Here is a 14,768-nt window from a genome sequence, read left to right as displayed (position 1 = left end):
CGCACTTTCCAAAACCAGAGTGATTAAAATATCACCAGACGAGAACTCAATGTAAACACAACTTGTGATAATAATCTAATTACTTCTTTTTTTCCACAGTTGACAATATTGTTTGGTTAATGTTCTAAGATGTTACAATCTTATAAATTAGTTTATAAAATGCTATTATATTATCAGGTGATGTTACTACAGATATGACTGGACATAGAACTCAAATGCCTTCTGGGTTTTATGAAAAAAAACTTTATCATTATTCCTTTCCTACAGCAAAAATGATAAAACATTGTGGGAGTTCTCTGAAGGCTCACTGGGTAAAGGACTGACTGTTGTCACTGCTGTGGCTCTGGTTACCATTCCACATGCCAAGAAAAAAAAAAAAAAGATACAAGCATTGTAAGACTGTGTATGTTTTGGAGTTCCTGCTGTGGCACAGTGGGTTAAGGATCTGACTGCAGTGGCTCAGGTTGCTATGGATACATGGGTTCAATCCCTGGCCTGGTGCAGTGGGTTATGGATCTAGCTACGCCACAGCTGCAGGTGAGATTCAATCCCTGGCCAGGAAACTTCCATATGCCACAGATGCAGTTGAAAAAAAAAAAAAAAAAAAAAGACTTATGTTTTGACACACACGACCTCCTCTGATGATTAACAGATTCTTTTATTAACAATCAAAAAACTTCACACTTAACGATATGAAAATAAATGCTTCTTTAATGAATAATTAAATGAAAGCTCTCCAGGACCTTATAGGATTTTTAGCATGTACCATGCATATCCTAAAAGACAGGACATTAGCTTGCTGGTATCATCAGTGTGACTGAAAATGACAGTTACCCAATTGTGTTCCCAAACAACAGCTCCCCTGAAATTAAAAGAGGAAATACAATTTGTATTCATACCTACTTATTTATACCTATGTAACTGACAACAAACATCAATCTTAATTTTATGATTTTTGGTATCACTCTTTAAAAGTACTCCATAGAAATTCACATCTCACTTTAGACTCATGAATCTGAGGTGTGCAATAAAGCGGTCATTTCTCGGTATCAGAGTTTAATTATCACAGACACTGTTTTGCAGAGGCCCCCACTGCCAGCTAAAGTGTTTGCAGCGCATCTGTAAATAGAACAGGCACTGCCGATTCAGTCACAAAAATCCTTCCTGGGTGAACCATCCCTGCTCTTTCCAGAAGAAACGGTTGTTTTACCTTTTCTGTTTCTTTTCTGTTATGAAAAGTAAGGCTAAACAGAATCTTAGGGTCTCATTTTCTGCCACATGATGGAAATCTTTCCTCTGTATGTTAGCTTAGTCTCTTCAAATCCAAAACCTTAGTGGAAGCCAGGAACTTTCCGTTGTCCTCAATGTACAATCAAAGCAAAAATAGAGCCTCACAGAAATTTCAACATTGAATTTGTTTAATCTTAAGGCTTAACGAGAGTTCAAAAGGTTTATAAAAGTCAGTAGTCTCTGCGTATCTTTGTTAGTTCAGTACAAACCCGAATCTAAAAGACCACTCCTATTCAAAAGGTCTGACTTTTCTCAACGGTCTGTTTACAGAGCTCACTGCTTTGTTTACATATAGGCATGTATATGTGTATATAGGATATATGTAAGCAGCAGCCACGTGACTGCCTTTTTATACATGGGCATATATATGTGAATATAGGATACATGTAAGCAGCAGTCATGTGACTCCCATATTGCACTTCACGAAAGCCATTTTACTGCAGTATGTGAAGGATGGCAACCAAAGAGTCTGAGGTGTTTTCAACCCACAAGCATAAACACACAGGTACCACTAGTCTCTTTAACACTGCTGCCAACCCAGAAAGCCTAAACACTTTGCTAACTGAATTCTAAAAGATAAGTGCCTTGAATTTCAATTTTTTAAAAACTTCAGTCTTCAATATTGAAACTGCTAGGTTACTCCATTTTTCCAGGAAAAAAAAAAAAAGGAAAATAAAAGTTGGAGGAAAAATTTTCAGTGAAAAAATAAACTTGGGGAAAACTCCCCATTACTAAATTGGTTTAAGACTAAAACCTATACAGAGAAAATATTCCAATAGAAGGTAAAACCTATGTGGGTTGCTCGGAACAGCATTGTTTGTAATAATAACACTAAGAAACAAACAAAATACTCAGTAACAGAGCTGTAAAACAAATGAGGAAATGTCCAGTTGATAAAAAGTATACGGCCATTAACAACGAGGAGGAAGACGAAGGCCTGACCAATGTGACACCAAGTCCAGCCGAGGCCCTCTGGACAGCTCCACTTGCAGGAAGTCAACAGGAGCATCCTTTGACAGCTGTGCCACTGCATTAGGGATGTCGTTTCCTCTTTACTGGGGAAACGAAACCACATAAAACTTTGACAGTGACTGGACATTTTCTAGAAGAAAAGAGAACCATCGAAGGGGATAATATAACTCAAAATCAATCTCTAAAAGACTGGGTCACTTTGCAGCAGAAATTGGCACCACATTGTAAATCAATTATACTTAAAAAAAAAAAAAAAATTAACCCCCCCCAAAAAAGAAAGAAAAAGAAATGTCCTGAGGGTGGCATGTGCCCAACCACGTCCAGGAGCCATCTGTCTCTCACCACTCGGGAAGGCAGGACCAGGCCCAAGCCTGTGCTCTTAGAAGGATGCTTTGTGAACCGGCCATGCGGGTGGTAGCGTGGGACAAGTGCCCGGCCAGAAGATGTGGACGAGGCCACGTCCCTACCACTGATCTTGATTCACCAGGCCCCACTCGGTCCGTTCTGAGCACTTAGACAGCACACATCTCTCTATGTGAGGACAAAATTTCACAAGAGTCTTTATTTTCTCTCTACAGAAAAATTCAGAGGTACTACCATCTCCTTCTCATAATAAAGTAATTCTCATTAGCAAACAAGTTATATATTTTTAATGACAAAATGGATAGTGTTAACCCTGGGAAACATGTGATCACTTCTAAGTAACTAAAGACCACTGGGTGGTACCTGCCTGAAGTAATACTGGACAGAGAATTACTTACAAAAAGAGCAATTTTCAATAGAAAACTGAGTATTTCCCTTGGGAAATAAATTTAATATTTTATTATTAAACAACTGGGGCAAACGACTAGATTTTCTGTAACTGCAACAGAACAGGATTAGAAAGCCTTCCCTAGAGGCCCCAACAGTAGAGGGATGAAACATTTTTGATGGTTTTATGATGGTTTGGGATGGTTTTATAACCTCCTGGCTCTTTCCACTCTTTGAGGAAAACATTCGAAAGACAACATCATACGAAGCATTTAACATTTTCAAACAGTTGCCTAATAATCAAATTTTAAAAGAAATTCTTCATGGCACTACATTGTGTTTATCAAATACCTGAACAAGCCGCATTCAGAAACACTACAATAGAGCAGCTTATTGGTACCCTGCGGTATTCGGCGCTCCTACAAAAACAGCCCCAAAGAGCTTGATGTACTCGGTGTGAGGCTGCTGTTTTACTTTTTGCAAGCGGTGTATCGCTCAGTTACATTCTCCCAGTTGATTACATTCCAAATAGCTTTCAGGTAATCAGGTCTGACGTTTTTATACTGAAGGTAATACGCATGCTCCCACACGTCGATCCCCAGCAGCGGAACCAGACCTGTTGGGAAGGAGGGAAAGAAGAGAAACTGTGACTGTCCCGCCAAAGCCCTGCACCCGCTCCCGTCAAACTTCAACTGTCCTACGCACGCCAGTCGCCCTTTGCAACGCTCTCTTCTCATCCTCATCTTTCCGTTTCTTGCATCAACAGGAACTCTGCATACAAGCAAACATCCTATGGAGAGATTTTAAACTCTCCTCTTTGGAAGACAATGTGATACATGGGAAGTGGGAAAATCAACTACCCACGTATTTTAATAGCTGTTCTGAAAACATCAACCGACTGATCCAAGAACCAGGTCTCAGTTACTAGGGGTCTCAGTAAGGGTGGGCTCTCTTTGGGGCGGGACAGGGGGGCGCTTCCAAAGGTGCTGAGCACTTGGGGGAGAGGGTGTGAAAAAGCTGCTCTGCTCCCCTGCGCTGAGGTCAGTAAGAGAGAATACACAGCAGTTGCGACACTAGTAAAAAGAGTAAGGTCATGAGGAAAAGCGAGTAAGAATAAAGACAAAGGAGTTCCCATGGTGGCGCAGTGGTTAACGAATCCGACTAGGAACCATGAGGTTGCGGGTTCGGTCCCTGCCCTTGCTCAGTGGGTTGACGATCCGGCGTTGCCGTGAGCTGTGGTGTAGGCTGCAGACGCGCTCGGATCCCGTGTTGCCGTGGCTCTGGCGTAGGCCGGTGGCTACTGCTCCGATTGGACCCCTAGCCTGGGAACCTCCATATGCCGCGGGAGCAGCCCAAGAAATGGCAAAAAGACAAAAAAAAAAAAAAAAAAAAAAAGAATAAAGACAAAGACACACTGTTTTCAGCAATTGAATCATGTAAATGAAGAAATGACTCTACAAAACATTCCTTTAAGAAAGCTCTCACGTGAAAGTAGTCCTCAACCAGCTGTGAGGTGTGTCAAAGGCAACAACATACATGATTTTTCCCATAAATAAACTGCGACAATGTCCACTTAGTATTATTCAGCAGGGCTTTGCTCAAGCAGGAGGGGAGGCAGTGTGACTAGGATTCACCTGCCGACCACAGCCTTCCCAGTCAGGTGCTGGAATCTCTAGAGCGCTCCTTGCTCACAAATCTTTTGCCGCTTCTCCCAAATCGGTGGCATTTCACTTTCCCAAAAGACCTGCTTAGATTCTGGCTAAATCTGAATTTTTCCAGGGCAGGGAGTCCCAGGAGCGAGTCTCCTGACAGGTGCAGAAGCAGGAAACACAGCTGAGCCCTACTGCGGACTGCTGTTGTCACCTCGCACCAAAGAGCCGGCTAGTGACCGCGGGCTCCTCAGGGCCACCTCCTCCAGAGCTCCCACTTGCATCTGGCTCAACACGGAAAAGGGAGTGGCGGGCCCGGCCTGAGGCGTCTACGCCAAAGCTCTCCTCTGCCAAGACCCTGGGAAAGGCAGAGGTCTGGCAACCTGAGGTCTGACCACAGGTGCTCGGCAGAGGCGGAAGTCAGACTTTTCCTCCTTCGTGTTGTTTTACCTAATTCAGTGTTTTATTTTAGTGCGTGTAATTACATAAGCTGATGTGGAAATTCTCTTATACGAAGCAGTCTGTTGAAACGATACTTGGTGAACGAATCTGTAAGATCACATGTGCCAATTTTACAAAATATCAAGGACTTGTACAGCCTTTCTGCTTACCCGGGACTCTGGGTATCACCTAGTCACTCGGCTCAAATGAGCAGGTGTCCAGGAGAGGCTCAAACACTACTCGTCTTCCTCACCTCACGGCAGACACTTTACAGGGGACCATCTCTCCCGAATCTACCCGCAACAACTCTCAAACCTGACCTGTTGTTCCTTGCAGGGGATCCTGGTTAGAACAAGCGGCAATCTGCAAGCGGCCCTGCTCCTTGTTGAAACCGAGCCAACCCCAGCCTGAGCCTTGGACGCCGACAGATACAGCGGTCAACTTCTCCTTGAATTTTTCGAAGGAACCAAAGTCGCGTTTGATGGCTTCCAGCAATTCCCCTATTTAAAAAATATCCAGAGCAGCTATGAGCACAACCTTGTAAATTAACTATACTTCAATAAAACTTAGAAAAATAAAAAATTAAAAATATCAAAACACACACGCAAGTGAACAGATTGCAACCGTCATGACAAAATACTCTATTACATATATTCAAGTATTCTTGTCTTGTACAGCCCAAGAGACAACCAGACAACATAGAGAAGACACTACATAACCCAGGGAGCCTACAAAACCCGGTGTTAGGAGTTCCTATGTGGGGCACTGGTTAACGAATCCGACTAGGAACCATGAGGTTGCGGGTTCGATCCCTGCCCTTGCTTGGTGGGTTAAGGATCCGGCGTTGCCATGAGCTGTGGTGTAGGTTGCAGATGCGGCTCGGATCCCGAGTTGCTGTGGCTCTGGCACAGGCCGGTGGCTACAGCTGATTAGACCCCTAGCCTGGGAACCTCCATATGCCGCAGGAGCAGCTCAAGGAAAGGCAAAAAGACAAAACACAAACAAACAAACAAACAACACCCGGTGTTTACTCCTGCCCTGACACCAGGGTCAAAGGTCTCACGATTTTAATTCACATGTTCGTGACTAAAACCGGGATTTCTTCACTCACTGGGCTATTTCCACAAGGAAAGAAATAATACTTTTCATTAGCTAAATAGAAAATTTTCCTTGGGACTCTACCTACTCGATCTCAGTTTGGGAATAAAATGTTATGGTCCTTACTCGCTTCTTCTCCAAGGCAGCCTAGATCTTTCCTATCTCAATTCTATCATTTTAAGAAGAGTGATTTCGAAAAAAAAGAAAAACAAAAAAAACAAAAAAAAAACTACAATGACAAATCGCCTCACACCAGCCAGAATGGTTATTATCAAAAATACAAGAAATAACAAATGTGGGTGAGGATGTGGAGAAAGGGGAACCCTTGTGTGCCGTGTTTGGGAACGTAAGCTGGTGCAGCCACTGTGCAATACAGTACAGAGGTACCTCACGAAATTAAAAAGGAGGGGTGGAGGGTGGGAGGGACGGGGAGTTTGGGGTTGGTAGGTGCAAACCATTACATTTAGAATGGATAAGCCATGAGGTCCTGCTGTGTGGCACAGGGACCTATATCCAACCACCCGTGACAGATCATGACAGAAGATAATGGGAGAAAAAGAATATATATATATATATATATATATATATATATATATATATATATATATATATGACTGGGTCACTTTACTGCACAGCAAGAACTGACACAACATTGTAAACTGACTATACTTTAATTAAAAATTTAAAAAGAAACTACCATATGATACAGCAAAAAAAAATTTTAAATCAACCAAGAGTGATTTTGCTATTACTGAACACGAGCTATCACGCTTTTCACTCTGTAGCAACACAGAATATACACTCCTAGATTGAACACATCACCTAGATCACCTGAGCCAAAAATAGCACTGCTCTTACTCTATGGGTTTCAAATGGAGTTCCTGTCGTGGCCCAGCAGTAACGAACCCAGCTAGTATCCATGAGGATGCAGGTTCAATCCCCAGCCTCACTCAGGGTTAAGGATCCAGCATGGCCATGAGCTGTGGTGTAGGTCGCAGGTGCAGCGTGGATCCAGTGTTGCTGTGGCTGTGACACAGGCCAGCAGCTACAGCTACAATTCGACCCCTAGCCTGGGAACTTCCATCTGTCAAACCAAAACAACAACAAAAATACCACAGGGAGTTCCCCTTGTGGCTCATCAGGTTCAAAACCTGATGTAGTCTCTGTGAGATTTGCTGCACGCTGCAGCATAGATCACAGATATGGCTTGGACCCGATGTTGCCATGGCTGTGGTGCAGGACCCCGCTGTGGCTCGGACTGGACACCTGGCCTGGGAACTTCCATATGCCGCAGGTGCGGCTATTAAAACATACACACACACACACACACACACAGAGTCAAGGCAGAGCTCTTTTTATGCCCCATACCCTCCCAGGGATGGGGAGGCCTCCACAGGATACACAGAAGCCAAGTAAACAAGCAGAGTGAACAAGACCATTGGCTCTGGCCTCTTGCTACCTGCAGCTGTCCTGGAAAACCTAACTTTCTGGGACCACAGACTTTATCAGTTAGGAAGAGGAGTAAAATAAGAGCAAAAGGCACTATTCTATGAAAACTTATTCCGTTTTCAAAACAGCCCGAGGATTATCCCCACGTCGCACAGATGAAGAAAGCAAGGCTGGTTCAGCATCTTAGCCCAGGGCCCAGAGCCAGGAAGTGAATGCTGTCTTTTCTCAAAACTACGTTTCTCAGTCTTTCCCTAAAGTACAGCACATTTTCACCAAAAGGCAACACCGTATGTGATGTTTGTGTGTGTGTGTGTGTGTGTGTCAAATCTGATGATATAACTCCATGCGGGCAACTCCATTCTGTGCGGCCCCTGTGAAAGTTACGATATTGCTGTGCTCCTTGCTATATGAACGACATGCCATTCTGATACCTCGGGGAGAATGAAGGTAACTTAAGAAAACGGACAGTCATCCCTGTCTTGCACAAAGCATAGCTCAGGTTGCCCCAGCAATAAACCAACCTTTGGGTTCCCCGCCACCGTTAGGGCTCAGATTTGTCCAGAAAATGCTATGATTGATGTGGCCTCCACCGTTGAACTTCAATGCAGGCTGCAGAGCTACCTGAGCTGTAACATCACCTGAAAAGTTAAAATGCAAACACATTTTTTTTGAATACTCACTTTTCTCATCCATTTTATATGCACTATTTTTTCTCTTTGTAAAATTTCAGACAGTTGGACCAGCTTATCTGAACATGCCTATTGGTCCCAAAATTTCACAATTTCAGATTTTATGGAAAAAAAAAAACAAAAAAAACCCTTCCCAGGGTTTTTTTTGTCCCAGTGGATCCTCAGTTTAATTAGGAATGTGCAAAACAACTAGAGAGAAGCTCGTAAGGGTGGTAAAGCTAGCAGAAAATTCACTCCTGGGCTTCAGAGAACTCCGTTTCCTTGAATAGAAAAGATTTCAGTAAATGACGTAACTGCGAGAACAGAGAGAGAAAACAGTGGAATGCTGGGGAATATACGGTCCGGATAGACTGCATGACAACTGCTCAGCCGGCCTTCCCTAGACGGACTTCGATGCTACATTCACAAAAAGCTCAGCTTATTCAAAGCTGAGCCCCTGATTTTCAACGCCAAACTCACGCCTCCGCGGCCTGGCCCATCTCAGCGAGGGCCGGCCGTGTCCTCAGGACGGTCCCTCCCACACCCCGCTTCTTTCTCACTCCTTTCCTCTCACCCCCGACAACCCACCCAGCCGCTAATGCACCGGCAGAGCAGCTCCAGAAACATCCAGAACCTCGTCCCTCCTTCCTGCCTCTGGAGCAGCCCCTCCCTCCCGTATCGGGGCCCCGTCTCCCCCCCAATCTCCTGCTTCCACCCCCCCCCAGGTCTCTTCTCCACACAGGGGCCACGGGGCTCCCCTACAGCCCCAAGTGACCGTGGCACCCCTCCAGGCAACTCTTCTCAGCATGATCCCCACGTCGTCCCAACCAGGTGCAGAAGGGCACCCAGCTCCAGCCACGGTGGCCTCCCAGCTTAGGGCTGCCACGGACCCCTGTGGCCTGCGCTGAACTACGGGGGTTGAATAACACTGTGTCATCACCTTGAACTCTGCACCGGGGCCCACGGGTCGCTCCCCCGTCGCCCCTTCAAGGCGCCACTGAAACAGCAACCTCATCCGAAGGCTCCTCCAACCGCCCCCTCCCAGCCCACTTCCCCTGTCATTCGACCCGTGCTCCTGTTCCTGTCTCCCGGCCAGAAGGGAAGCTCCAGGGGGGACAAGGACCGCTGTGCGTGGCCACGGCCCGCAGCCCAACATACCGCCTCCCACGAGGCAGGCCCTCACCAACCCGGAATGGAGTTTCTACGGAAAAAAACAACTCTGACATCTATACTTCAAAAGAGGGTCATAGTGAAGCCGTTTTTTCCAACTTGCCAAACAAATAGGCAAAATATTTTTTCCTGTGCCTTCCAGACACCGCCGGCCAACGGAACTATTAGGAAAAATGGGAATTCCCTTATTCAGTAATAAATGCTTATGACTCACAAGGTACCAAGAGGCAAAGTGAAGGGCACAGAGCCCCCCTGGCGGCCCCGCCCTTGGGGAGCTGACGTAGCACAAGTTCTCTACTTGTGTTGTGAGAACAGAACACACGTAAGAAACGCCGCTTTCTCAAACAACGAACATCCGGTTTGTTAGCCATTCACAAGGACGGAGGACCAGCGCCATCTGAATACACAGCTAATCTGAGAGTTCTGTTCAAGATGTCAACTTTCAGAGCTTCCCGCAAAGTTCGCCTGGTGGGTTCAGGAGGATCCGGATCCGGCATTGCCATTGCCGTGCTTCAGATCGCTGCCGTGACATGGGTTCAATCCCTGGCCCAGGAACTTCCGCATGCCGCAGCCAAAAATACATAAATAAATAAGAGGTCGAATTTTGCTATGTTTAGAAAATAATCTTCTTACAGATCAGTGTTTCCCTTATTAATTTTTCTTGAGGAATCACCCTAAAAATAACTGTTGGCTTTATGTTGTTTTTTAATAAGTCAACGATAACTAAATATGTCTAATAGGAAAGAAACATGTTTATTGAGAACTAGTTTAATCTCAATCTCTAAAAGTTTATTTAATCATTTTTTAATTTTAATAGAAATTTGGGGGGTTTAATATCTGCTTTTAAGAACACGTTTCTGGAGTTTCTGTTGTGGTTCAGTGGGTTATGAACCCAACTAGTATCCATGAGGATACAAGTTCAGTCCCTGGCCTTGCTCAGTGGGGAAGCATCTGGTGTTGCCATAAGCTGTGGCCATGGTGTAGGCCAGCAGCTGCAGCTCTGATTTGACCCCTAGCCTGGGAACTTCCATATGCCATAGGGGTGGCGCTAAAAAAACAGGCAAAAAAAAAAAAAAAAAAAACTTTCCTGAAGCTCAACAGTTTCTTTGGTTTCATATCAGTTTTTTTTCCCCTCTGTTGAATATGATAAAAGTATTTTTGTTTGAAAAGTCTTTATGACACATGAGGTAAGATTAATAATATTCTTTTCCTTATATTCTTTTTTCCACAATTTTCAAACATGAAAATTTAACTCAATGATTTTTAAATATATTCTAAAGGAAACTCTAGAAATAATAACTTAATGTAAAATAATAAAATAGATAAAATAAATATTACATTAAAATATATACATATAAAGAAAATATAACTACAATAATAATAATAGGCAACACAGTACAATGTAAAACCTTGTAAACATAGTAAAACCTTTTTTTAAGTGGCTTTCATTAAACAAGTGAAGCTTTGATTGCACAAGAAAAGGGCTGAGATTAAGCTGTTTGTAAACTCTTGAAGAGAAAGATTTGGGGCTGTCAGCTGCTGTCACGGAGGAAATACTTTCACAACTGGGATTTACCCATCCCCTCCCTATTACCACATTCTTCCCGCGTTTGTTTTTTTCCTCAATCATAGAGCCTTTTCCCGGACTCAAACCCTTCCTTTCCCCAATTTGAGGTCCCTCTGAGGGTCACAGGAAAATCTTCCAGAACATGGTAACTTCCTCTTCTCTTCGTTTACTTAACTACGTCATGCACAGGCTGAAATACTGCATTTTTCCACTAGATGCCCCCAGTCAGCAAGATGTCACCGTCCCGAGAAGTGATCTACAAACCAGACTCGCAAACTCACATGCCAAGGGGGATGGGAGTTGGGGAGGGAGGGATTGGGAGTTTGGAGTCAGCAGGTGCAAGCTCTTATACACAGGATGGAGAAACAACACGGTCCTACCGCATAGCACGGGAACTATACTCAATATCCTGTGATAAACCTTAATGAAAAAGAATATGAAAAAGAATATATGTATGTGTATAAGTGAATCACTCCGCTGGAGAGCGGCAATTAATGTAACATTGTAAATCAACGAAACTGCAAGACAATAATTTTTTTAAAGATGTCACTGTCTAAAATTTACTCGACGAATTCCACAGAACTGAAATTCAATAAAGACATATTTAAGAAAAAAATACACTTGTAACTGCGTAGCTTCAGCCATACATACAGCCTGGAAACAGGGCTGTCAATTATTTCCCTCGTGCAAACCACGACTGTTAGCTAAGAAAGTGAAATACTCTTTTGTATAGAAACGTTAAAACCCAGTAGCCCCATACATAACCCCCTGACGCAAAGCACAAAAAAGTCTCCGCATTACTGGTTTTGTCACCTGCGCTCTTTGTCAAAAATACTCCCTATTATATTTTCAGCAAATTGCAAATCATAGCAATTCGACGCGAGCCTGTCTCAGTTGCCCAGGCAACCGATGTTCCCCACGTGAATTCCACCCCCTGAGTCAAAGCACAAACACGTGAAGCGCTTCTACGAACCGAGGGGCATCTCCGTACCGAGACACGCCTCGCGGCCACCCTTCCCCGCGGCCAGCTTCTCAAAGCAGGGCCCCTGGGCACCTACCCTTTTTCAGCGCCTCCTGGTACTTCTCCTCCACGACGTTCAGGTTGTTCACGTAGGCCGCGTGGTGCTTGCTGTGGTGCAGTTGCATGATCTGGGCGTTGATGTGCGGCTCCAGGGCGCCATAGTCGTACGGCAGGTCGGGGAGGGTGTGCTTCTGCCGGGAACCCAGGACCCCCAAAGCCGGCACCAGATTCCTGCTCGAGCTGGAAAGAAAGCAAACAGCCGGATCTGCTCGAGCGGGCAGCTCCCTTTCAGCCGCGTGCCCGTCTCCGCAGACCCGGCTGGAAGGACCCGCGCACCCTGGCCTTCCTATCGTTGGCCCGCTAGCCGTCCAGTCTTGGAAGCATTAAATTAACGCTGAGGTCCAGCGCTTCGGCGGCACCTGGACGTGCTCAGCGGACACCTGCCCTGAGGCCCGGCCGCCCGCAGCGTCTCCGTAACGCCTGGGCCCCCAAAGTGCTCTGGACGCCGCGGGGCCGGCGCGAGCGGGGAGGCAGAAGCGCGGGCGGGCGGCTCGGCGGGCCTTGTCCCGGCTGCTCCCGCTGCCCGGCGCTCACCTGCACGCCGCCCTGCACAACATGGTGATCGCCGCCCGCTGGACCCTCAGAATTCCAGCCGCCGGGCTGCTCGGACCGACCGGCTGAACTCGTGTCCCGAGACGCGCTACAAGGACATAGCCGCCGCCGTGGCTCCGCCCCCTACGCCCGCCTCGGCCCCGCCCCCTGTTTCCGCCGTTTCCAATCCGGGGGCGGGGGGGGGGGAAGCCCCGGGCTCTGCCCGACCGCGCCGCACCCGCGTTCTGGGCTCAGGGGACGCAAGAACTGGGGCACCTGCACTTTTTCCAGCTGCCGCGCGAACGTGGTGCCCCTTCTTGCCGGGCTTCCGAGCGTGTTGCCAAATGGAAGGTCGCAGTCCCCCCCTCATATGAGATGGTATGGCCCTAAGCCTCCCCCTCCTCCGCACGAAGGCGCGGCCCTGCAGGGCCTGCAGGTGGGGGACTCTGCCCGCGGACAAGCAAGGGCGTTGTGCTCCTGCACTAGCGTCCCGGTTTCTTCCCTGTCACCGCGGTGGGGGGGAAGCCTCTGGGTCACGCGACCTGCTCCAGAGGGCAAGGTCCCCCTGGAAGGCCGGCCCTGGCGCTGCTAAGATGTAGGGCCAGTGCCCCTCCAACCACTGCCCAGAGTGACCTTGCTTTCCGAGTAAACTGACCTTGGGACCTCCGCCAGGCCTGATAATAGTATTACTGAGCACCCAGGATGTGGCAGGGACTGAGCTGCATGGTTTACAATTATATTTATTTCACCCTTAGGGTAGGTATCATTGATTCCAGGCAACTGTTAATAAACTCTATGAAGTTAGGCAAGTTGTCCTGGTCACACCGTTAGTAAGTGAAAGAGTCTGGATTAGAATCCAGAATTCATACTGTCTTGATTATTAAGCCTTAGCAGCGAGGTCTTGAGCGTCTTTGGGAGAATATAAAAGTACAACGGAGGAGTCTTTCCTGCGAGGTGTCATATATCTAATGAGCTCCAAGTATTAAGTGCTTTGTCAACAATTAAAAAAACAATCCTGCATTGTGTAAATCCTCCCTGTATAGAAGCTAGGAATAGAAGTTAGGAAGGCTTTACACTGGCCTGAGTTGGGTCTTCGCTGAACAGAATAATATAAAAGGAAACAGATTAAAAAGTGCTGAATAGGATGTCAGTTACTTTCTTCCACCCTCACCCCACCCATGACCCAAGGATGACTAGGCTTTGGCATGACTAGGGGACAGCAAAGGGGAACCACTGAGCAAGGCTTCACAGCAAGAAGGTGGGGTTGGCTGATAGTCAGGTGAAGGTAAGGGTATGTGATCGGAGGAATGAGGCATTTCAGGTTGGGACCAGGTGACAGATGTCCTTAAAACTCGAACATAGGGAGTTCCCATTGTGGCTCAGTGGGTTAAGAACCCAGCATAGTGTCCACGAAGAGGCAGGTTCAATCACTAGCTTCACTCAATGGCTTAAGGATCTGGGGTTGTCATGAGCCATGGCATAGGTTACAGACGCAGCTTGGATCCAATGTTGCTATGGCTGTGGTGTAGGCCGGCAGCTGCAGCTCCCATTCGACCCCTAGCCTGGGAACCTCCGTATACCTCAGGTGCGGCCATAATAAATAAATCTCAAACATGTGCTTAGTAATGGGAAACTGAGGAGCATTTTAGCTGAAATGAGGCACACTGAAAATAGTTTTTCAGGCAAGGGAGTCTGCACCTTAATTAGAGGCACAGGCTAGTTAGAAAGCTGTTGCAAGAATCCTAGCATGAGATACTCAGAGCCGATTTTAGGGTACTAGCTGTAGGAACCAGAAAAACGGGCCACTTAGCAGGATGAAACAATAGAATTCAGTGACAGATCAGTCACTAATAAAAGGGCTAGTTCTAGTAAGAACAAAATATCACTCTAAGGAGACTGAGCCCCATCAGGCTGAATCGATGTTCTTTGAACAAATGATGACACTTTGAGATTGAAATTAACACACACCCCCAGGACATGCCCTTTTGAGCAAGCAGTAAAGATTGGGGTGTCGAAAAGTGACATTTGCAGTCAAGTAAAAGTGACTCTAACATCATATCTGCCTCAGCTACATCCTTCCAGAAGACTACTCCAACTCTGAG

The 14,768-nt window shown here is 46.1% G+C and overlaps 1 protein-coding gene across 1 annotated transcript; it reads right to left on the bottom strand.

The window, feature by feature from the left end:
- On the bottom strand, positions 2,799-13,011 carry SOD2 (superoxide dismutase 2). The gene is given in 5 exon segments (NM_214127.2): positions 2,799-3,628; positions 5,423-5,602; positions 8,171-8,287; positions 12,113-12,315; positions 12,670-13,011. Coding segments are annotated over 5 exon segments (669 nt in total). The 5' UTR covers positions 12,693-13,011; the 3' UTR covers positions 2,799-3,482.

This window comes from Sus scrofa, chromosome 1 (assembly GCF_000003025.6).
Source record: "Sus scrofa isolate TJ Tabasco breed Duroc chromosome 1, Sscrofa11.1, whole genome shotgun sequence".
Lineage (NCBI taxonomy): Eukaryota > Metazoa > Chordata > Mammalia > Artiodactyla > Suidae > Sus > Sus scrofa.
The sequence above is the reverse complement of the archived record's forward strand: the minus strand, read 5'-3'. Positions and strand labels throughout refer to the sequence as shown.